At 36.3% G+C, this 24,986-nt stretch overlaps 2 protein-coding genes across 5 annotated transcripts in view; one reads left to right on the top strand and one right to left on the bottom strand.

Annotated features, from left to right (window-relative positions):
* esyt2b (extended synaptotagmin-like protein 2b) overlaps nucleotides 1-15,667 on the bottom strand; it is a 33,610-nt gene extending 17,943 nt beyond the window's left edge. For 3 of the 4 annotated variants that reach the window (XM_065289395.2, XM_065289396.2, XM_065289398.2), the window contains exons 1-7: nucleotides 14,859-15,666; nucleotides 10,938-10,979; nucleotides 9,361-9,495; nucleotides 7,515-7,591; nucleotides 7,352-7,424; nucleotides 4,765-4,854; nucleotides 2,912-2,967 (exon numbers count right to left, since the gene is read on the bottom strand). In XM_065289395.2, the coding sequence (XP_065145467.1) occupies nucleotides 2,912-2,967; nucleotides 4,765-4,854; nucleotides 7,352-7,424; nucleotides 7,515-7,591; nucleotides 9,361-9,495; nucleotides 10,938-10,979; nucleotides 14,859-15,251 (866 nt within the window). In that variant the 5' untranslated portion in view covers nucleotides 15,252-15,666. Of the gene's footprint in view, nucleotides 1-2,911; nucleotides 2,968-4,764; nucleotides 4,855-7,351; nucleotides 7,425-7,514; nucleotides 7,592-9,360; nucleotides 9,496-10,937; nucleotides 10,980-14,858 lie in introns of all 4 variants that reach the window. The other variant, XM_065289394.2, reaches the window with a different exon arrangement.
* A 435-nt stretch (nucleotides 15,668-16,102) lies between these two features.
* dync2i1 (dynein 2 intermediate chain 1) lies at nucleotides 16,103-24,854 on the top strand. The gene is made up of 22 exons (XM_073812717.1): nucleotides 16,103-16,227; nucleotides 16,536-16,589; nucleotides 16,764-17,439; nucleotides 17,525-17,580; nucleotides 17,778-17,981; nucleotides 18,604-18,672; nucleotides 18,914-18,985; nucleotides 19,257-19,464; nucleotides 19,595-19,691; nucleotides 19,836-19,965; nucleotides 20,729-20,840; nucleotides 20,938-21,032; nucleotides 21,316-21,445; nucleotides 21,644-21,816; nucleotides 21,985-22,147; nucleotides 22,681-22,788; nucleotides 22,889-22,950; nucleotides 23,047-23,098; nucleotides 23,179-23,336; nucleotides 23,454-23,585; nucleotides 23,768-23,991; nucleotides 24,113-24,854. The coding sequence occupies exons 1-22, from the start codon at nucleotides 16,213-16,215 to the stop codon at nucleotides 24,282-24,284; spliced, it is 3,162 nt and encodes a 1,053-aa protein (XP_073668818.1). The 5' UTR covers nucleotides 16,103-16,212; the 3' UTR covers nucleotides 24,285-24,854.
* The last annotated feature ends 132 nt before the right edge of the window (nucleotides 24,855-24,986 follow it).

Raw genomic sequence — 24,986 nt, 5'->3', positions numbered from 1 at the left:
GGTGTGCGTCAAACATGCATTTTAGTCTGGGACTAAATCATGTATTTTTAGGGATGTCACAAATCCAAATTAATCATGCACATTAAAAAATACCCCATAACAACATTTAAAATCATTGTGTAAGACTTAGCTTAAGAAAAGAATGATATGTCTTGATAAACATTCACCTTATTACACACCATATAATGTTATAAACATAATCAACAAGTGTATTTTGTGCATATAGCCTAAGTCAGTGGTTCCCAAACTTTTTCAGCGTGTGGCCCCCCTTGTGTACGGTGCATTCCTTCGCGGCCCCCCAAAGAAAATTTGTGACAAAAAACTGTTCTAAAACTCAACATTTTAATAAAAAAACTAAATTAAATTGTACAAAAAAGTAGTGCTTTTGGTTAGTAGCCTTACTTTTTTAGGTTTAATTACACAGAATTCATGATAAATTTATGTATTTTATAAAATGTCATAAAACTGGGGCCCCCCTGGCACCATCTCGCGGCCCCCCTGGGGGCCCCGGCCCCCAGTTTGAAAACCACTGGCCTAAGTGGTGCAGTGTTTAACAATGAAAAACAAAAGATTTTAGGATGTAATTTAATAATTATGAAAAGACTATCATGTAATATTAGACACCAAAAACCAAAGTGGAGAAGATGATCATTAATTAATTTTTGCGTCTGATATGAACGTAATACATTAAAACCTTGAACGTAGATATAAAAATGAACACTTTTCAGAAGTTTAAACTGTGATTCTGTTAGCAAACATGCTGAAAGAGAAACTACAGGAAAGTTAGGCTAGTTAGTGGATTATATCAAAAACCATCAGGACATCAACATGGCCATAATTTAGTGAATCCTCACCTCCAGATGAAGTAATAAACTGGACTGATGATTTAAATGTAAATATAATCATGTGCGTTGTTAACTCTCCGGATTTTGTTATGCCTCTTAGCTCTGCTTCACTCGTTTATTTTTCCACAGGGACTGTTTGGTTAGTGTCGTGTGAGCTGCAGACTGCGAGCAGATTGGATTTCATTGGGCGCTACGCAGACCGCTTGGTGATGTCAAAGTACAGCGAGAGCGATTAGAAAGCAGACTTCTCTGTGTGATTTCTCGAATCGCTCACGCGGTACTCTGATGTCATTCTTTTGGGGAACAACATGAATACACCTGTCTGCTTTACAGTCACTTTTGCGCCGTGATAATTTGATTTCATATGATGATCGGATCGCGCAGTGCCGCATGAAGTCAAATGCACCAAATACCAAATAGCCGACTGTATATGAGGTTAGACCCGCCAAAGTAGCAAGTGGAGCATGCGAATGGTGAGTGATTCAGATGTCAATTTATAAATGAAAGTGTCAAAGGTTTGTCACACACTGTTAAGTATTTTCACGCTTTTTTAAATGGGTATACAGAAATCCTTGACCATTAGTGGGTGAATTGTGTATAACGGCGTATCACGTTAGATTACAAACAAACAAGAAAAAACAGAGTTACAAGACCATAGCCTACTCTAGTAATCTTTTTCATACTGAGCGCTTCATTTTCGCGTTGCTCTTTCTCGTTATCTGTAAAGCTCATTCATGACTTCCATTTCGCGTATTCGCTATTATACTAGCATCTATGGTTTTCAAAAGCGGTAAACTCAGCGCGTCATATTCAGCACCAAGACTGACATATATATATTAATGAATTAAATGCAGCACCAAGCAATTCCGCACCAACCAATAGGCTCTTAGGCTGTAAAATAAAAAATGAAAACGTCTGAACAAATCAAACGAACGCAAGCAAGCACGGAGGCCCCTATTGGCCGGGGCCCCTGGGCTCAAGCCCAATGGTAAGTCCGGCCATGTATGCAACCATGGGCTAAAATAACCCAGCAGTTGGGTCAAAATAACCCAGCATTGGGTAAATTTTTAACCCAGCACGTGTTCTGTCCAATATTTACCCATTATGGGTCAAAAATAATTCAGCCATTTTTAGAGTGTACCATTTCTTAATATTTCTGTATTCATCACGGCACTGAATATCAGAATAAGTCCATGGGAACGTATATGTCATGTTACGCAAATAAATTAAAACAGTAGCCAATAACACACGGCACTGAATATTAGAATAAGTCCATGGGAACGTATATGTCATGTTACGCAAATAAATTAAAACAGTAGCCAATAACACACCTATACGTGTGTTCACAGTTGTGCGGTGCATTGGGGCTATGTGAATAAAATCCACAATTACAAGCGAATAATCAGAGAATTAAAAACTGCATTTAAACAGAAGTGAAAAAGTTTGCTTGGAGTCATGTAAACATTTTACTGCGATTAAGTCCTCAATCATTGGAAAAATCACATTATTGGTGTATATGTAAACCAAGTCAGTGTTATAAACATTATTACAAAGGTATTTATCAATTACAATTATTTATGAAACATATCCATACAATATCCATATTGTAAAAACAAACACTACAGCATTTTTAATACAGTACTTTATTTGAATGTGTTTTTAATTATTTTATTAAATACCAACTATTAACTAAATTAAATGAAGAAATTAATTAAAAATGTTAGCTGAATTTATTTAACAACTTAAAATTAAACCCTAAATGCGCTGTGTCCAAACTTTGACTGGCAGTGTAATTTGTTTTGGTGATGTAGCCAAAAAAAATAAGTTCATCACCACTTGGCAATTATACTATGCCTAAAAGCCTAGAGTGATTTAGAGAGAAAGATGGATGGCTAAAATTTATGCTCCAGTGCTGCTAAACAAAAGTAACCGAGGCAGAATTATCACCACCATGAAAACAATCTATATAAATCACAGGTTTTTTAGATGTTTTCTGGGATTTAAGTCAAGAAGTGTTCCTAGAAAAGAAGGTAAGTAATGGCAATGTATTGTTTAAAAACACTTACTTAAGACCTGGAATGTCCAATATGTTTGTGAGGCCTGTCCAGTTTATGTCCAATAGCTAAATGAGAAAGAAAAATAAACACACAGATAAATTAAACAGACAAAATTGCTAAAACAAAAATACCCAACCAGAGTAAAAACAAACATATGAGATTATGTTAAAAAGTCATACTTGTATGACAACTAGTCACAAGACAGTAGATTTGGAGTTATTAACATGTCTCTATATTTTAGCACTAATACTCTAAGGGGTGGTTTCCCGGACAGGGATTATCTTAAAACAAAACTAGGCCTTGGTTTAATTTGAAAATATTAACTAATAATAACTAGTTTTAACAAACATGCCTTACTAAAAACATTACTGGCGTGCATTTTGAGGCAAAATAAATGGCACTGGAGTGTTTTAAGATATGTCAGTGCAAGTTGTTTTTAGTTTTAACAGCTCTAACTTTTATTTTAGTCTAGGACTAGTCTGATTCCTGTCCAGGAAACCGGCCCAAGTATTTGTTTCTGTTTAAGTTTTGCAAATTATTTATTATTTATTTGCAAAATATTAAAAGTGTTCTCACAAACCGATATTGCTTCTAAAAGTCATTAATAAACTTACTGGAGTAGTCTGAATTATTTTAATGATGATGTATGTGCTTTTGGTTCTTCAACATGCAATTATAACATTTTTATAAAATATAATAAAAATATCTATCCAGGAAAGCATGAGAGTGAGTACTGTAAAGAATTTTCTTTTTTGGGGTAAATTACTTCCTTAAACACAAAACAAAATCAGAGAGCACAAGGAAGCAAGCACATGTCTGAACAAGCCTGGGGCAGTAATAATATACCATCAGTCCAATTCCATTGTAAAGAGAGAAAAGAAGCAGCAATGCTGTGCAATCCTGCTTTTATAAAAACATGTGTGACAGACAGCAGAATACAAAGGAAACAAAAAGAAAGAAAAGATATTAAAGTTGTATGAAGGGAGTAAAGTAAAGAAAGAAAAGAAGTTGTTTCATGAAATGCATGTGTGGTATGTTTGATGCTGTTGATATTTGTCAGACCACAGGATAATGGCCACATCAAACAGCACATAAAAAACCTACACCTGCCTCACTCAAGCCCAGCAATAACATCCAGAGCAGACAATTTTGAGCTCAAATAAAACTTATCTAGGCTGATCTGATGTAAAATTAGCCTTGCTACCGATCTGATACTGACTGACTGAATCTGGGTCAGTGATGCTGACTGTATTGCACTGCTACGCAGAAGATAAAAGCTCTTTAGATCCGTTTATGCTGGTTAGCAAATTTTAAAATGGTCTCAACCATGCAAGTCTGCAAAAGATAAATCCTCTTTTTTTGTTATCAATTACAACTGCTCACTAGATGTACTCTAAAAAGTGTTGTTTTCTTTACTAGGTTTACTTAATGCAAGCAAACAATTCAACTGAGTCATATACACACACTTGTACTGTAAAAGTTGCCATAGTATGAGTGTTTACTAATGAATAAGAAAAATGTAATTTTACAGTATGCAATGCTTTTATAACTATAAATAACAGTAACTCAAAAATTGTTATAAAAAAATATTATTATTATTCACCATAAAAATAAAAAATTTGTCACCCTTCTTTCACTCTCATCTTGTTACAAACCTGATGAACACAAAGGAAGATATTTTGAGGCCTCATTGACTTCCATAGTAGGATAAACAAATACTGTGAATGTCAATAGGGCCTCTGAACGCTGAGTAAGAAAATGAAGACAGAATTTTAATTTTTGGGTGAACTTTCCCTTTAAGTATGGTCTTAAAAATATAAAGACAAACAATGCTAAAGTACTGTACAAGTTGATATACTTACTGGTTTCTTGAGAAAGAAAAGCGAGAGAGCACCAACAAGTGGCATGTTCCCTAGAAGTGGCTCAAGGATGACACGTAGGACTCCATGCAGCTGATCATACATGCACAGAGGTTTACAGACACAGAGAGAAAAAGAGAGCAATAAGTGTTAATGCAATTACTAGTAAGGAATTTCCACATCTTGTGTGCTTTTGATATGCGTTTATTAGAGTAACCTTTTATTAGGGGTGCGCGGGGCAAAAACTAATGTGGGGTTAGTTGTAACAAGGACTGTTTACATTGTTGCACAAGGTTGAGCGTTTTGTTTTTCTAGTATTTTTTTCAAACTGCCAAAAGACGATCTCCCAGCAAGTTATTGGAAATGTATAATGTTTTTCCAGAGAGTTATTGATAAACAACTGTTTTGGTGGTATGAGAGAACATTTTTTCATTATATGTTTTTTTCGGTTTCTAAGCTGGGTGTCTAAGATACCAAATCCAATGCTATGTCATATTAATCAGTGTCTTGTTGACTAAAACATAGCATATGTCTGCAGCTCTTAGCAACCTTTTTTGGTGGACTTGAAATATTTTGATCCAGCGGGGTTAATTGTAACGCAGTGTTACAACTAACCCCTCAGCACTTACGATATGAAAACTGCTAACGTTAGCGTAATTCTTGCAGTTTTTTAAAAATAGGCTACACACGCTGGCTGCCAACTAAATAAATGTGCCTCTCTTATCAAAAACCGTGTGTCAAATCTATTTTTGTTCATATCTTTAATATTAATTGAATAAGGTCACGTCAAAGATTGAAATCATAATTAAATGAATGACTAAAATCAGATGATGCTCATTATCTCAGAATTTGATTTTGAAACTGTTTTATGGTTATTACAGACTGGGTCACATATATAAAAAATGTTTTGCCATAATTGCGCTGCTTTTTCTCACATATTTAGACATTTGTATCCAGTTATAATTAAACTATTGTTAGAAAAGGGCTGGATGAATGAATATAATGTGGATACCTGTCTATTATAGACAGATATATAAACAATATCTACTTCAAGTATATAAACAAAAGAGTATTGAAATATTTGCCTGCAGACTTAATTTTTAGCAAGTGTTACAACTAACCCCCTGCTTGTTACAATTAACCCCACCTATAGGGTAAGTTGTAACATTTGCACTTCTGTCACGTTTGGTGTAATTGTCCAAGAATGGTAAGTACTGGAAACAAACTTAAAATGTTCATTTGCAGCAGAGATGTGTGTTTTGCTTGTGTAAAAATATAATTAATCAAACTCAAAGATTTTTTGAATGATTGAGCCAAAACCAAAAAGCATTAGCTTGCGGACCCGCTCTCCCCTACTCGATGTTTACATTTGGGGTCTAAGAGAACTGGTATATAAGACATACAATAAAAAAGAACTGTCTCAACTGGACAACTTATCTCCATTTCTTTATCACTATCAGCCTAAAAATCCTTAATCAAAAAAACAGCACTGCAAGTCATTGTGTTTACTCATACTATTGTCTTCTTTTACAGCAAACATCATTAAACACAATAAAATGTAGCTTTTAAGGGAAATAAGACTTCTTTAAAACCAAAAGTAAAGTCTGAGGATATTTTTACTGGAAAATAAGACTAAAATACAGTGAAATTAGACACTTTGCAGTGAGAGCAGACTTGGGTCAAAACAAATCATTTCCCTCAGGCTAAAATTGGATGTGTTAACAGCATTCCACACGTTCATCTCAATTCAAACAGAACTATGAATTTTGTTTCAAGCACTGCAAACATTACTTTCAACAACAACAAATAATTCAAAAATGTCCTTCCTCAAGCTGAACATATTGCCTTTCAAATGCACTGAAAGCTTTCCAGCTCATCACGGTGATATGTGACCCAAACAAAATAGGAAAGTGGAGGCAGAAGAGACTTAATTTATTTTCTATTTATTATCTTGAGTTAAATATCTCTATTTTATGAAGCACACGCAAAGATCTGAACGGGAAATAGTGTGACATGTTTTGCAGAATACGAAAAACGGAATGTTGCGGAAAACCCCTATTACAATTGTTTTTGTTTGCATAGTGCTCCTCTCATTTGAAAAGTGACACGTGTCAAGAAATCAGAATTAAATGTAATTTAGTCCTTCACTCATCAGTCATTATGGGTTAACCAGCTATCTTTGGTACTGTAAAAATGTCATCACACAAAGAAAGTCATTGTGTGAACATGTGTGTGTGCATATATGATCTTGTACAATATGACAAACAGTACAAGGACATTTCAGTATTCGGTTACACACCTCCCTATAAATATACGCACACCCTTTCTGTAAAAATAGGCTCTGTTCAGGCGACATGAATTCCTTCCATGAAACAAGTCTGCATCACAATATAGGAAAGACCTTCCAACACATTACCTCTGTATCCTTGACTAACATAACTCATTGGGTAATGGAAACAAACTCATTGGAAAAAGCTCTACATAGCACGGCTGGTATCGCATATTTATGGCTAACACAATCTTGCAGCTTTTTATGGCCAAACAACACTGAACATTTTTAAATGTTTAATGAAAAGACGTAACAATATACCTGTATACTTTTGATTCCTGCTCTACAGTAGTACCTTTTGACATCCACATCGATTTCAGTATTTCCGACATAGCTGTAAGTGAAAAGAAAAACTTTAGCTCAACCGGAAATCTTACCATAAGGTACCAAAAGAAATCAGAAAAGATTATCATGGTGATGTCACCTGATCTGGAGGTCCATGATAATCTGCCGTTTGTCCACATTCTCAGTGTAAACTTTGACCCCATTGATCCTGAGAGGCTGTAACACAAATGAGCACAGATGCCCATCAGAGGGGGACAACATTTTTTTAGACAGCATGCATGTCCCCACAGAGCCAAGACAACATAAACTATTTCCATCTGACAGCTGCTCAGCTGTCGTTTCCAACAGCAAAAGATTTAAACTGTTACATCAACCTTTGCCCTCCTAATGTAACAAACAATGAGCTTTTCTTTTGTGAGGGACCCCTATCTAAAATATATATTATTTTATATATTTTTATGGATAACTAATAGATGTTTCATGACTATTTAGAGCATTAGGGCAAGGGCTTAATGTACTTATTTTTATGAAAACCTTAATTTCGACCAAAATCGAAATGTATACTTTCTTTTGCCTCTCCAGCAAAATTAGACGCTGCACATTACAACTTATTTTGCCAGCACAGGTCAAATATTAAGTTGTATTAAAGCGCTTGTTGGGCTTCTCGGCAGTATCACACACAGAGAAACACAAGGACTATTTGAATGGCTTAGTCAGGTAGCAGGACATATGCCTGAATAAGTTGTCATTCAGCAAAGAGTTTTTATATTATTATTAATATTGCAATTTAATGTCAAGCATAAATAACCTTTAATGAATGAAAAAATGCAAATTAACAACAGATTTAGGGGGCACACCAAAGCTTTCACGCCGGCGCATGTTTTCAAAAAACGGAAGCGCGACTTTTTAAAAAAAGTCAGCAGCTGGCCGTTTTTTTCCTCGCTGAAAGCTCAGATATTTGAAAAATATTCAACTGTGGGTGAAAAGCTCAGCTCGTCAATGTTAGCACTCACACAGCCGTCCAATCACAGTGGAGGAGGGGGGGGACAAATATCACAACAACCAACCAGCGCATCGTACAACGACTCATAAATAAAGCAGAAGTATCACAGCAACCAAAGCGCAGTCGAAAGAAAAAAAGCTGTCTGCCAGGCCTTTTCAGCTGCGTAAAAAAACTTTGGTGTGCACGCCCCCTTAGGGGTTGTGTACACCAAAACTTTTACGCCCGCGGCCCGTGCATGTTTTCAATTGTTTCCAATGGAAGCTCGGCGTTTTTCAAATAAGCCAGCAGCTAGCGGTTTTCTTCCGCGCTAAAAACCGGCGCACGGGGGTTTTTCCGCGCTCAGCGCTGAGCACCAAGAGTTAAAAAATGTTCAACTACGGAAGAAAAGCTCCGCTCGTCAATGTCAGTTCTCACGCGTCCGTCCAATCACAGTGGAGGAGGGGTGGGACAAGTATCACAGCAACCAACCGTCTCACAGCTGACGTATCAGAGCTACCAAAGCGCTTAGCTGAAGAAAGCTGGCACTCGGCTGAAAAAAAGGCTGGCATTCGGTGTTGTCCAGGCGTTTTCAGCCGCGTTTAAAAGTTTTGGTGTACACAACCCCTTAGAGTCTTGGCTTACAGCTACATTTATAATGAAATGGATCAGATTACTTGAGTCATGTGCATTACTTTATGTTCAATGCTGTAATACTAACACTACATTAATATAGTATTTCTGTAGAGAATAGAATACTACAAAACTAAATATAAAAAAAATGTCTGGGTGATAAATTGCACAGAATGAAAAACAATTACTGTACAGGGCAATACTAAAGTAGGCCCTTGAAAGTTTTCACAGCGCTGTTATTCTGCAAATTTAATGGGCCTCTAAAATAAATTATCCAGCACAACTTAATACAATCAGATAAACTAGTACATACAGAACTAGAAAGAGCATGCTAGGATGTGTTTATATGTAACCATGTATGTGTGCACCATACCTTATCTCCAAGGTCAATCTTGCTAAAGCTGAATGTGCTTAAGTGTGAACTTGCTTCCTTGATGGCTGGCTCGATAGTTTCCTTAAACAACTTCTCCACAAACTGGCACACATAAGGCCACATCTGTTTCACTGTCTGAAATGCCAAAAATGTAAATGCTTAGTGCAGAATAACAAAAATGTTCAGAATACCGAATACGTACCCCAGTTATCACTGGGGCTGTACCCTTTCAAAAAAGTACACCTTTGCACCTAGAGAGTTCATATTAGTACCTCAAAGGTATATATTGCTGCCAAAGAGTGCATATCAGTACCTCAAAGATACATATAGGTAGCAAATGTATACATATCTGTACCTAATGGACCTTTTTAAAGGGTTCTGCCCCAGTGACAGTTGGGGTACATATTTTCACATTTTTTTCTAACAGTGTACTAAGCATAAGCATAAAAAGAAACTGAGGCAGGTGAAGACAGCAATTGTTCCTATGTTAAAATGCAGACCTCAGCCAAAAATGCAGGTACAGCTATATGTTATCCATTGACAGGTTAATTTCCCTGAAAAGTGTAAACGCTGTGGCTTTGCGGCACTATGAAACATTGCTCTGTTTGTTTAAGCATACCGGCCAACTAATGTTTGTAAGTCCAGTGGAAGTTATCAGAACAAATTGTATTTAATTTGCCATGAACCGGCTCGATCAGCACTTTTCTCTGCTGAGGCATTTTCTATTAAAGTTAAGGAACATGTTGATACTTACAGAAGCAGGTGGTACATGAATTCCCAGATAAGAGAGATTTTTTTAATGTGTATAATACTATTGCAATGAATTTTATCAAAAGATTGTTGACCTCAAACACATGACTTTAAAAACACATCTTCAACTATCACTTATTCTCTTGACTACACTTCTTTTAATCCTACTTCAAATCTTTTCCAAATATGTGTAGGATATGTATGTTCCACATTTGACAATCTCAACAAAGTGTGCAGTTTCCTTGGAACAGGCTTGAAAACATGTTGTAACGTGACGAACTGTAAATACTCTGCGCATTTGGAAATTATCCTCCATGCAAACTGAAGAGACTCATGAGGACCGCACAAAATAATTAATTCATGAAATCTTGCCTTTAAAGGTTACACAAAAAAAGTGTTTACAAATTACTATTTTTGAGTACTATGATTCTTTTCTCATCAATGATTCAACAAAGTTTCACGAAAATTGTTTTGCATGAGTTTGAATGTTGCATATACTCTATGCAGAAGCATGAGACCATTCAAGTACTGGGCAAGCTGCCAATGAAATATTCAAATCAGCGATGTTTTATGAAGCCTGGAAGCCCCAATGTACAATGAATATTTAAAATATATAAAATATTATATTTAGCTATATTTGTTGTATTTTTGTCACAATCTATAATAAATGAACGCTGTAGGTGGTGGGAGATGAGAACAGCACACTTGATTATGTCACAACCACTGTAATTCCCCACAGAGAAGGGGGGTAGATTTGATTCCAGCAGCTTATTGATCACAGAACTAAACACAGTAAGAGTGGATTATTTATTAGGGTTGTTTCTCACCTTATTTAGCCACTCAACTCTTTCCACATCTGGATAATGAACCTGGCAAGGAAAACAAATAAAACAAATTCATCAGGTTAAAGTAAAAAAAAACACAGCGAAAAAGAGAATTTGCTCTTCTGTAAAAAGAGACTGTTTATGTTAAGGTGCAGCAGTTTCTATTAAGAAACCCCACACACTTCCTCGTTCTGCACATGGCATGAATAATAAACACAGCCAATGTCTGTCAAAAAAAGAACCCTCTGTATTTACATGTGACAGGTTCCCTAGACAGATTGGGCCACCGGTGTCTATTCTGCTGCATTCCTCTTCTTGTACTGCAGGGGTTTAGCATGTCTATATGTACAGCAATGAGCATAGCTGCAGTTAACTCCTTGCATGACTAAATGCTTACCCTGCACTGCATTCACAGCAATGTGAGAGAAGTGCATGACAGACTTTACTTCAGCATTAAAAAACAACATTTTCTTTAGAATTGTAATTGGAAGTAAATACAGTTATTTAACACAGTGCATAACATTTGTGCATTTGGCAGAAGATGCTTTTATCCAATGTGACTTGTAGTGTTAGAGTGATAGTATATTTCCTCTAAATATTTTTATCAGTATGTGTGATTCCTGTGGATCAAACCCTCATCAAACCCACAATGACGACAATTTGTTGCAACTGCAAATCTTTATCAGCTGAGCTACAGAAGCACACTATTGCCAACACAAACAATCAATCTTTGGCCTTATAGGCTATAACACCGCATGGCATCCTAAAACTGAAATGTATTACTGTAAAGCTTTTCAGCCTTCTAAATGCAAGCAAAACAAATTTGGCATTTGAATCCCATCACTGCAGTAACACAGCTGCAAAACCATAAATGCTTATTTCAACATCATAAATTAGGCAAAGGATAAACGATAAATTACATTAAAGAGACAGTTCAGCCAAAAATAAAATATTGTCATTATTTACTCACTCTCATAGTGTTCTAAATCTGTGCGAGTTTTTTAATTCTGTTAAACACAAAAGAAGATATTCTGATAAATGATGGTAGTAACACAGCTGACGATACCCACTGACTTGCATAGTAGGAAAAACAAATACAGTATGAAATAACTATGAAGTAAATGGGTACCATCAACTGTGTTCATTATCATTTTACAAAACATCTCCTTCTGTATTCATCATAATAAAGAAACCCATACAGGTGAGTAAATGACGACCGAATTTAAAGTTTTGGTGAACTATCCCTTTAAAGTTATCAGAAACCTGAGAATACACCGTAGTGTTGGTCCTGTCCTATAAACTAACACAATTTCTTAATTTTAAGTAACAGCTCAGTTTTAATCTGTAGAATAAAACTGGTGTGTGCATCTGTGAGACTTCCTACTTGCATGCATTTGCAGTTATTTGTTTTCAGTCCAAAAAAGTACTTGCACAGCACATTTCTCAACTCACTGACATATTAATATAAGCTCTACATAACGGCCAATCTCTTTTTTGCAGAAAGCAAATATTGCTGAACAAGGCTAAGGGGGTGTGCACACCAAAGCTTTTTTTACGCAACTGAAAACACCCGGCGGACAGCTTTATTTCAGCCGACCCCCAGCTTTCTTAGGTGGGCCTATTATACTTCTGCTTTGTTTATCAGTCGTTGTACGATGTGCCGGTTGGTTGGCTGAGCTTTTCACCCAAAGTTAAATATTTTTCAACTCTCGACACTCAGCGCTGAGCGTGGAAAAATCGCAGAGCTTTCAGTGCGAAAAAAACTTGGAAACAAAAAAAAAAACATGCTGGCCCCCGGTGTAAAAGCTTGAGTGTGAAAAACCACAGCTTTTGAAAGCGGCTGAAAATGTCTGGAGGATGCCAAATGCCAGCAATTTTTCCTGCTAAGCAGCACCAGCTTTCTTCAGTTGAGCGTTCTGGTAGCTGTGATACTTCTGCTTTGTTTATCAGCCGTTGAACAATGCGCCGCAATTGGTTGTTGTAATATTTGTTCCGCCCCTCCTCCACTGTGATTGGATGGCCGTGTGTTAACTGACATTGACGAGCTGAGCTTTAAAAGCTTTGGTGTGCACGCCCCCTTAGTCTACTATCCATAGCACTTGTTTCTGGGATTCACTCAAACTGGGGCTGCACGATAAAGCGCATGCGATAGTCATGCCCATCTCTTCAGTAAAGCCATTCCTTGATTATTAGTAAAACGCCATCACCTGCTTTCAGATGGAGCAGCATTTACTACACAAAGCCGTAGTTCCCTGACAAGCTGGGACATATTACATCGCAGGCGATACGTCTGCGATAATTAATGCGAAATTGCCCCGATTGTCAGTGAACTACTGCTTTGTGTAGTAAATTCTGTTCCATCTGAAACAGGTGATGGTGATCAAGGAACCGTCTTTACTGACGAGATGTGCATGACACACACATGCTATTTATCGTGCAGCCCTAACTCAAACATGTATATTTTAAATATTCTGGTTAACAATAATGATATGTGAAAAAGACACTGAAAGTTCCCATGGAAACAGTGTTTCTATGGTCACTAGAGATCAAAACGTGTCCTCACTGAATAGATTTTCATCAATCTTTATTTGAAAGAATGTTTCTAGCAAAAAGATGCTTGACATTTTTTTTTCACAGTAATCCGGTTTTTGTAAATCTACATGCTCAGTAAAATAAGACAAAATGTGACAAAATGTAACTCTGATAATCAGATACCTAACTATAATGAATTGCAGGTGGAAAAAATGCTAGTTAACAGTGGAATTTTTTTTTTTTTTTATCAGCAATTTGACACTTAAGAAGTTATTTTAGCAGACATGTATTCAAGTTAGTTTTAGGCAAATGTTTTGTTTACTTTGTACCAGCAGATGACACTTTCATAAGATTGGAACTTAGTTCCAGAGAATCAGATACATATCTGAGAAAAGCATTCATCTTAAATCTTCCTTGGCCATCAAACACTTTCCAAGAACCAGAAAGAAACCAGACAAACAGGTTATCATTGATAAATCTGACATTTTTTGGTATAAAAGTAAGGGAGCAAAAAATATGAATAACGAAAAGAGGTCATAATGGCATTGTTGTGACAAAACTTCAAATCCATTAACATAAACCAGTTCAGCAGACTTTTAATCTCCTTTAGGCGAGTTGCGTCTTGCCAGCATTTAATTTGGCTATGGTTTCAAGGCGATGAAAGAGTTTATGAAGAGATGCATAGCGGATGCCAGTAAGAAGTAATGACAATATCTGGGAAATTACTATAACTACACAGACAGGACATTATCAATCCAAAAACAGCAGATGGAATGAGCTGTAGTAATAAATAAATACACATTTTAAGAACAATCTGACAGATCTTGGCTCTAACATTGAAAAATTATTTTGTATGTTTTGTACAGGTTGAACTTTGCTTTAGACCTCAGCCATCATAAGCAGAGACTCAAATAATGTTTTTGTCTTTGAGATAAAAATAGAGTAAAGTCTGATAGATCCACGTGTACAGCAAAACACAATTCACCTTTAAAGATGAAAGGACGAGGTCACAGGCTCTGCCTCATGGACATACTGAGTATCAGCTGGAATCAAATCGTAAACATTTGTCACAAGCAACTATTTTTAGTTAAGCCTTGATCAGAGAAATTCATTGTATGGTTATCAGTTTAATCTAAGGTTAAGAAGACTCAGATGTACAGAATTGGATTTTCAGTTTAAGCCTTTTGTTCCACCTACAAAGACCTAAATAAATATTAAAAGCTGTCATGACATTCTGTTACAGTGACTTTTACATCCCATTAAACAAATCAGAACAGATGCAGCTCTCTTATTCCATTTATAATGCAAACTTGTACAACCACTTAATTCCACTCATTTCCTATGATACCCAACCATGCTGTCTATTTTTTCACATTTAAACGTAACACTTACCCATGATGGTAGATCAGTTGCTTCCAGCTCCTGTTTAAAAGTGTCATTCTGCTCAAAAAAGGCGAGCGCCCTGTTAAGCCTCGTATTCTTACCCCTCGTGTTTCTTCTCCAAAAGAAAAATATTGTGAGTGCGATCAAAAGCCAACTAAAGCTGAACTCAAAGTAGCCCAGAACATATATGGGGAAGATAATAACAAATGTTTTGGCAAACTGCAGCCACGTGCGGGTGAGTTCGCTGGTGCAGGACTGCGCGTCCTCGCGGAACTCCGACTCCAGGGAGGAGGAAGGGATCGCTCCGTTTGTCGGTGAAGGTTGTTCGCCATCCTTTTGTCCCGAAATATTTGCCGTTTGAGAAAGATTTCCTCGTACCGCAGTCATTACGTCCTCTGTCATACTGAGCACAAACGACGCCCGCTGAGACGTAGCAGGAGTCTCGGGCAGAAATGTTGTCACGCGCAGCAGCTGTCAAACCCGTACATTGTGCAATGCGAAAAGCTAGAAAAGTAAACGACACTTCAGACCATCCCGTCCACGCTGTACTTCAACATTAAAGTTCAACGCTATTTTAAAGTTTCGGGTGTTTCACGTTAGTTTGACCGTATGCAGATCCATTTTGATGCGGACACCGAATGGCTTTGCTTAGACTACCAAAAATACATCTCTCTGTGTGTAGCTGATGACCCAAATGACAGTTGTTCGCCAGCGTCTCTTTAATATTTGCGAGCTGGTTGACGGTCCATGCGAAGCGCGTGCTGTGTTAAGTTTGTGACAGACACCCTAGCGCGAGCAGCCGCGCACTTACAAAGCGAGTCTCGAGAGGTCAGTGTCACGAACAGCGCAAAATCGCCACCCTGAGCCTAGCAACTGCAGGTACACAAAACCAAAAGAAAAACATGTGTCCCCGTGAAACTAAGTGTAGACTCTTAATTAATTACCAGTGGGATTAAACCATGATAACAAGGAGCCCTAATTTAATATTTTCATCTATTTTATATTGTGCGTTATGTTGTGTTACATTTCCATGGCGTGAGTGTAAGTGCAAGTCCGTGAAAAAATTTGAATATTTAGAAATGTGCATTATATGTATCAAAAACCTGATATTATATTTAAACGATAATTAATAAGTTCGATGTTTCGATTATTAGCTAAATAAGACTGCGTTTCTATAGTAACATAAGTACTGAGCGATTACTCTTTTATCGATTTAGTAGTCTGTTGTCACCATGGCTTGTCAAGTTGCCATAGTACCATTAAACTGCGCATGCGCTGTAGCCATATAGCGGTATGGCGGTGAAAACTGTAAACATAAACTTGTGATTGTTGGATATTAGCGAAGCATAGGATCTTTGAAGTAATGAACCCTGTAAAGGTAAAGCAAAATACCTCCTGTAAGCAGCAGCTGATATGTTGCGAATAATTTTGTTGCTCGCGAGCATTTCAGGTTCAATAACACTGTTAGCTACCCACCGAAAACCAGATACTTTAGTTTAGTCGGTTTATTTTAATAACAGACATCGACACTTTATAATTTAAATGTGTGTTTATATAAATACATATGTGGTTTAATTTAATGCATTATATTAGGAAATCTAGTCATGAGAAAGAATTAGGTCATTCATTTAGATTTAGTCTACAGTATTAAGATATTTGCTATCCATGTTTCTTATCTTTCTAAAGAAAATAACAAAAGAAGATACTTGGAGGTCCGATGACTTAAAAGCACACATTCCGGTAATATGACATTTGTTTGTTTCAAAGCACTGCCCATAAAATGTATATTATTTATATAAAATGTATATCACATCTTTGCGTGTTTATATTATATACACTTGTTAGAGCTGCTTAACGTCCTTTCTTTTTAAAACTAAAACAATAAATATTTTTTATTTTCTATTCAATTTCCAGGGACACGAAGAGAGCAGAAGAAGAGAAAGATCCAAACGAGATGTGGATCACAAGATGAGCAGAGATGGAGACTCTGTGGATCGACCATATAGAGACCCCGATCGAGATGCACGAAGAGAGAAAGAGAAACAAAGAGAGAGAGAAATGACAAGAGAGGGGAATAAACACAGAGACCCAGACAGGGAAAGAAATCAGGACTTTGAGAAGGAAGAAGACAGGGAATATAGATATATAGAGAAAAGGAGAGAACGAGAGCACAGACACAGAGATGGAGATAAAGAGAGTAAAGAAAAAAGAAACAATAGAGGTGAAAGGGAAAGTGAAAGACTGAGGGATAAGGAAAAGGACAGGTATAAGGAACGAATCATTGAGATGTCCAAACAGTGGGACAGAGATACAGACAGGGACAGAGAAAAAGATAAAGACAGAGAGAAGAGGAGGGCAGAGAGAAACAGGGAGCGAGAGAGTGAAAAAGACAGAAGGAAAGAGGAAGGAAGAAAAGATCTTGATCAATCTAGATCAGAAGAGAGAGTGAGAGACAAAGAAAGAGAGAGAGAACGAGAGAGGAGAGAAAGACACAGAGCTCGAGAAAGTGACCTGAGGCAAAATGAATATGAGGAAAAACAAAGAGGAGAAAGAAGAGAGCGACGCAGTGATAAAGAACAAAAAGAAATGGGTATGATTATAACAGTTAATAAAAATGTTTTTGTCAACGCCTCTCTAAATCTGTTACTGAATGTAGTAGATTGTTTCTTTTCCAGAACACAGAAGAGATAGAGAAGACAGAGAAAAGAGAAGAAAGGATAAAGAAAGCCATGTAAGCCATGCAAAAGATTGCTTCAATTTAGGAACAAGCAATTATAGCAATACCATAATAATAATAATAATAATAATCTGAATGCACTGACATTAAGGGACACACTTTTTAAACACATTTAACTGCTGACTTGTGTTTTTAGCTACCATATATATTAACACTGTAGAAAGTTTAGCTGATGATACTGTTGTTAACAGGAAGCTGACACAAGTCACTCTCGAGAACCTGGCATCAAAGATGTTGATAGGGAGAGAGAAAAAGCCATTGAGAGGGAAGAGAGACACAGGCGGCGTGACCGAAGGCTCAAAGAGGCTTCAGATTCCAAGAGGAATGACAAAGAACAGAAACATAAAGAATCATCGGATCTTAAACAAAATGAAAGGACAAATTCAGGCAAAGAGGTACACACAATGTCTGTTAGTTTACAATAGATATAGTATTATTGTTATTTGTGAGATAAAATAACACATATAGATAAAATAATACAAAGTATGTGTGCACTCTTAAAATGAATGTGTTAAATTAACACATCTTGTGTCTAGTTAAGGACAACACATCTAGTGTGTTGTCCTTAATTTAACACATCTCTGTGTTATTTTTGGAACAACACACGTTGTGTTGTTTTAACACATCTTGTGTTGTCCCTTTTATTTTTTATGAACTTAAATGACACATAATGTGTTAAAAACAACACATAATGTGTTTAATATTTTAACACAAAATAATGTGTTAAAATCAACACATCCTGGATGTGTTAATTTTAACACACTGTTTTGTGTTAAACTATTTAACACATTATGTGTTATTTTTAACACATTATGTGTCATTTCGTGTTGATTTTGAGTTCATATAAATAAAAGGGACAACACAAGATGTGTTAAAACAACACAAAGTGTGTTGTTCCGAAAATAACACAGAGATGTGTTAAATTAAGGACAACACACTAGATGTGTTGTCCTTAACTAGACACAAGATGTGTTAATTTAACACATTTATTTTAAGAGTGTGTGTTCATGCCTATAGGAATCTACCAAAAGACCCAAGTTAACTTGGAAGACTGATCAAGCTGCAATGAGTTATCCAGACATCCCTGTAAGATTTTGAATAATGTAATCATTATTGAGATAACACAACTCCTTCCTGTTCTACACATACTGAGACTAAAAACTCTCCTTTAGCTCTATTGAATTTAACATTTTTTTCCACTATACTACTTTGTTATAAATCTTTAACTAGTACTAGACTAAAACTAATAATAAACACAAAAATCTTTAGGGTGATTTAAAGAGATGTATTTTAGACCTAATATGAGTGTGTGTTGTTGTTTTTTAAGGTGGAAAATGAAGAAACTGAAGAAGACAAACAGTCCAGTAAAGATTATCATGATTATGAGGAGGATTTTGAGGTGTGGACCAGTCAAGAGCTTTCATTACATACATACATGACTATGATTGATTAATGTTCTGTTTAGCTAATTTATTTTTGTTAAGGACAAAGGCTATTGATTTTTCTGATTCTATGTGTTTTCAATTCCTATGGTAAATTTACTTTAGGACAAAAGACAAAAATATTTGGTTTGAAATATGAAGAATAGAATACAAGTAAAAATGCATTTAACTTAATTTGTATTGTTGTGTTCTAATAAGTTTAAAATAATGAGGTGTTCCTCCCTTTAGGATTATGAGGAGGACTTTGAGGATCCAGATGAAGAAGAGGAGAATTTGATAATACATGATGATAGTGTAAGAGAAGAAAAAAAGGAGTTGAGCCCCAGGAGAAATGAAGAAATTGAAGCCATCCAGAGAGCCATAGATGAGGAGAATGAGAGAATCTACTCTACAAGATCAAAGCCCACAAACATAGAGTCATCTGTCAACCAGAGAGGTAGGTAAACTACGCAATAATATGCCCTGAAGAAACTGATGGTGATTTGATTTACTATGTTTTTCCAATCTTTATCCAACATATTTGGTCATGATAAAAATGGACCTAAATCAGCCTTATGTTTTTACAGAGAGTCACTTCAACAGAGGCCAAAAACATGGCACAATTATTGATTTTGTATCTGCAAAGCAGCGGGAGCTCAGCCAGAAGGTGGCCAAAAAGCAGAAGCAAGTTCTCTTTTATTTTTTTATGAGTATATTTTTAGTTGATCAAACTAGTTAAAAGTAATATGATGAGGTGTATAATGTAAAAGAAAAAAAGATTTGTTGCCTGAAAACTAATGCATGTGCAAATGATTGATTTGATTAAAGGAAGCGCAGTGAGGAACTCCTGCGTCTGATTGATTTAGACTTCTCCATCACCTTCTCTCTCCTGGACCTGCCTCCAGTTAATGAGTATGACATGTACATCAAGAACTTTGGTACAGCCAACACAAAGCAGGTTTGGAATCCACAGCTACTGATTTATTTAGATATATTTTATTTTGTTTTGGACCATTCTGCAGCTAACAGAGACAACACAAAAGACAGTTTGCGATTTATAACATATTGCACACAAAAACACACAACTGATATATTGCACACTATAAAATTCACAATTGGCACACTGCACACTCCATAGTACCCATAAAATACACAACTAATATATTGTACAGAAGTAATATATTGCACGCTCCATAAGGCTTATAAGATACACATAAAATACACAGTTGGCATATTGCACACTCCATAGTACCCATAGAATACACAACTGATATATTGCCCACTCCATACGGCCTACAAAATACACAGTTGACATATTGCACATTCCCTATGGCTTACAAATCGCACAAATGACGTAACGCACACCTCAACAACCTACATATTGCACACCACAGAAGCCTACAGATTGAAACTCACATATTACACACACCTACATATTAGAGTTGATGAGCTCAATAGACATAGGCAAAAAATAATTTTTATAACGTTTTAGCCTACATTTTGAAACTCTAAATCTTCTGCCAGAGGGTAAAGGCTCGAAATCTAATTATGTGGACTGCAAGATGAAATTATTTTTTTTTTAAAGTAATTGGCCATATTATGAAAAATATCGAAGACTATGAAGACTTCCATATTTACCCTATTTTATATACATCTTGTTGTATATAGTCATAGTTTAAGTCACTGAAAACTCTGATTTACTGAGATTCTTGTGTATTTAGGCTTATGTGCAGTGCAATGAAGAGAATACTGATCGAGACATTCAAACAGAGGAAATTGACGTGACAGACAAATGGACACAACATCCACCAGAAACTAAGGCAGCATGCGGAGGTATGCTGTTCAGCATTGACTCTGCCATCCTTACTAAAGAAACATAAAAATAACTAATAAACTCTAACTTGTTTTCATCTATTTTAACTGCACCCAGGACCTAAGACTTCTCAAGAGACTGCTGATGAGTCCATTGCAAACATGTCCATTGATTCTCAACGTTTAACTACTTTTCTGCGTTCTGCCACACAAGTAAAAAAAATTTTGTTCTTAACTTTTAATTTCTTTAAAAAATATTTGGTATGATTATCTGTTTATATTTAAATCTTGTCCACACTTATGTGCCGAAATAAGCTGTGTTAAAATCCAAACATAACTTAGTTTGAAATGTATAAAATGCTAAAGGTATAAACCTATAGATTATAGGTTTTTAATAGTAAGCCTGGTAGCTCAAATGGGCAATGACAGTCATTCCCCTTAAACTACATACTGTAATGAAGCTAAGTAATAGTTTATGTTTATGTATTTACTTTAGGTCATGGCTGTTCTGATAGAGGAGAATAATGCAGAGAATAATTCTCTAAGAAGACTACGCTCCCAAACAAACGCACTGTCTTTCAGTGATGGCTGTCTTCAACTTAACACCAAACTGCCATTTCTGCATGGTAACACAGCATTTTTACTTGTTTTGGAATAATGTCGACCAAATCAATGCTGGGATTTGTATCAAAATGTAAAGTCATAATAATTAGACTTCAGTGTATTTGGTTAATAATTGAGTTTCAAACACCACACTCAAAATGAAATGTAAACAGTGTTATGCTTATATGTACACAGACAGCTGTATGTTTACCTGTTTCCAGGTAGGCAAGTGAGTCTGCTGCAGTTTTCACAAGTCCAGAGACAGACTCTTCTCTCTGTTCATCCTCCTTCTTCCAAAACTAGTGCTGTGCGACTTGACAGCGAGACAGTCATCTGTGTGTGGAACATGTGGGAACCATCTAGACCTCAGAAAATTCTGCTTTATGAATCTGAGGTATGCAGATGGTCCCATAAATGTTTGATGATCAGTCCAATACATTTTCAAGCATGTCCAATTAAATTTTGGTATGACTAAATAGATACTGAAACTAAATGCCATGTTTGATAACCGCCGATCAGAATTAAACTTGTCAATGTGTTCTTGCTTTGACCTGTGTTTTAGGTGAAATGCTGTTGTTTCAGTCCTGGTAAAGTTACTTTAGTGTTTGCTGGTACAGCGGTCGGTTCAGTTGTGGTCTGGGATCTCAGAGAACATTCTGGTACTCACTTCAACCTGGTGGTTGGCACGGAGGAGTGGACACTACGCTACCCCACCTTCTCAACCGGTCAGTCTAGGCTTCCTTCTGCTATGTCATCAAAATAAATAATAAGATGAAATGCACAAGTCAACACTTAACACTGACAATTAGAGCAGCAATTTATAATAGGCTCCATAAGAGACTTATGGGGTATACATGAGGAGCTCAGATGCACCTTATATCCTTATATATACCTCATAAGCCGCTAAACACCAAATTGTCAAAAATGAGATATTAACCGAATGCTCTCTGCATGTATTTTAAGTTCATCAAATATTTTTGTCATTCAGAAATACCGGTTTGTTGGTAGAATCCATTAAGATTAAGAATTGCTGATAAAAATGGTTAATTAACAAGAAAACATGTCAGATGCACTTAGAGGGTTTTTGCATCTAAGCTCTTCATATTTTGACATTAGTTTTAAGTTTGCACATTCAACCACATTTTAAATCGCTTTTTTTAGGAATGATAAAAATCAAACAAAATAGTAAATAAAATGTGTTTAAGGTTGGGTCACAGTTAAAGTTACACTTACCAGTTTTTTTCCATATGTACCACAGATGCTGTACTTTCAGGAGTAGGACATCTCTCTCCTGTGGTGTCTGTTGAACCTGTACTGGCAACGGCAGAAACAAGTTCAAAAAGCATGGTAACGGCAGACATAGAAGGTAATAACAGTGTTAACGTGTGTTTGACGAACATTTTTTAAATAGATAAATTGATTTGAAAAATCACTTTAATAAATGTATTTCTCTGTGCAAAACCTAGAGTCTCTGGGACTCTCATTCCAGTTAGCATCTCTGGATGAAAATGGGGTGTTAACTCTCTGGGTACGTTTGCATGTCAGCAGACCCCATTTTTAATTCGGCTGTTATCTCAGAAGAGGCCTTTTAAATTTTGTTGATTATTGCTAAAATATCTTATAGGTTGTGGTTGAGATGCCTAAAGGGAATGATTCAGGATCTCAGTCAGACCTAGGTAAGTTTAAATTACAAATGAGAACATGTAAAATCTGTTAGGCCTTCCTTGTTCTTTAAAGCTGTTGTGTGCCTTGATAGGTCTTAGGCCTGGCGGTAAAGTTAAACTACTCCACAGCTCCTCTCTACAGACCACTGAAAGATTATCTCAGGACATAATGGCCTGTGGACCTCCTCCGAGCCTTCAGCTCAAGTTCATGCCGTCTGACTCTAGCCATTACTTCATTGCTACTAACATGGTGGGGGTTGTGTTGTGTGAAGTGTTTGAATAAATACATAGCTAGCTAGTGGATAAATAGAAGGGTGGGCTATCTTGGGCTTGAAATAGTAATGGATTGTTTTTTTTATTCTTGAAGGGTCTGGTTAGGCATGGCACAAGGCATCGGTTGAAAGTTCTTCCAAAGTACTACAGGTCACAGTTTGATAGTTGTAGACCAGTGGAGGTCACAACACTTGACTTTAGTCCATCAGGAGAACCTCTTTTCTTGGTAAGAGCTGATTAGAATTTTTCATTTGTGTTTTTTATTTATTTGCACACATTTATTTCTGTTTAAGATGGACTGTTTACAGTAATGAAATTTACCCCACATATTTATAGATTTTATCCATCTTTGATATGTACGGTACTAGAGTAAGTGTGTGAACAGCCTGTAACCTTCTTTATTTTTAGGTTGGCTGCAGTGATGGTACGGTTCGTCTACACTCTGTCCTGAAAGAAGATCCTCTGATGGAGTGGACCGGATGCTCTGGTGGTTCTCCCATTCTCTCAGTTCAGTGGTCTCAGACGCGGTCAGCTGTGTTCTGTGTTCTGGATGCTGCATCCAACTTTTACATCTGGGACCTAACAGAGAAAGACTATGTGCCAGTTATCATTGAGAATATGCACAGTGACTGGTAACAGACCCACATCATTCACTTGGTCCTATACAGTAATGTTTAAAGATACATTTTCTTTATTTATGTCCTGCTGGTATTTCATTATTTTTTACAATCTCCTCAATCCTCTTTTGCACAGGGTCACAGCAATGGCTGTGTTCGGTGAGCCAGCCAAACAGAACACATTTTCTGGGGTTGCACTTGGCAGGCAATCTGGCAAGGTGGAAATACAATATTTCACAAAGTCACTCACAGTGCCCAATGTCTCCGACGAAGAAAAGCTTCATTCTGTTTTGCTGGATGCTTTCTGATATAAGATATAGTCGTTTTATACAAATTATTCTAGAACTTGTACTTCCGAGACCATATTCAGTTTATTCAGTTAAATACTTAATATGAAAATGTAAGGAGAAATCACAAGACATTCAAAATATGGATAAACTCCCTGAATGTAGTGAATGGTATTTTATTGTAGTAACTTCAATGAAGTAACTAAAGCTACACATCTGCATAAGGATGACCATTAAGTGTTTTCTATTGCAACTTTATTTGACAACCGAGGAACTTAAAATGGACCACAACTTAATCTTTGTTGACATTAGATAAAGCATGATGTTTTGCTGCTAAAAACAATTTGTAGAATTACTGTAGAAACACTAAAGAAATCATATAGATATAAGCATTACTGTTCCTCAGGGATATAAAGACATAGCCTCTATTTTATATTGGTTTATAATATGTATATTAGTTCTTACACAGTAGCATTTATACAGAAATGTATTTAATATCTATGATTTCAAGTTCATTTCTTTATGCTTAAAGTATATGATTATACTCTAATTATTGAAATATTTTTATTTGATTAAAAGACAATTACATTTCCACGTGGTTTGTCTCATTCTTTCTCTTATAATTTTTTTTCATAAATTTCTTCAAATTGTTTTTGTACAAACATCTTTGCCATCACCGTGGCAGTTCACAATATTTCTCCAGTTTGTTTATAGTTGTGTATC

The sequence above is a fragment of the Paramisgurnus dabryanus genome, chromosome 2 (assembly GCF_030506205.2).
Source record: "Paramisgurnus dabryanus chromosome 2, PD_genome_1.1, whole genome shotgun sequence".
NCBI classification, from domain to species: domain Eukaryota; kingdom Metazoa; phylum Chordata; class Actinopteri; order Cypriniformes; family Cobitidae; genus Paramisgurnus; species Paramisgurnus dabryanus.
Note: the sequence above shows the minus strand (reverse complement) of the source record. Positions and strands in the feature narration are given on the sequence as shown.

What these genes read in the sequence shown, in the direction of transcription:
- dync2i1 (XM_073812717.1), top strand. An exon ending in AACTAAGGCAGCATGCGGAG is followed by an intron (nt 20,841 to 20,937) that starts GTATGCTGTTCA and finishes AACTGCACCCAG; the next exon opens with GACCTAAGACTTCTCAAGAG. An exon ending in GAGAATATGCACAGTGACTG is followed by an intron (nt 23,992 to 24,112) that starts GTAACAGACCCA and finishes TCTTTTGCACAG; the next exon opens with GGTCACAGCAATGGCTGTGT.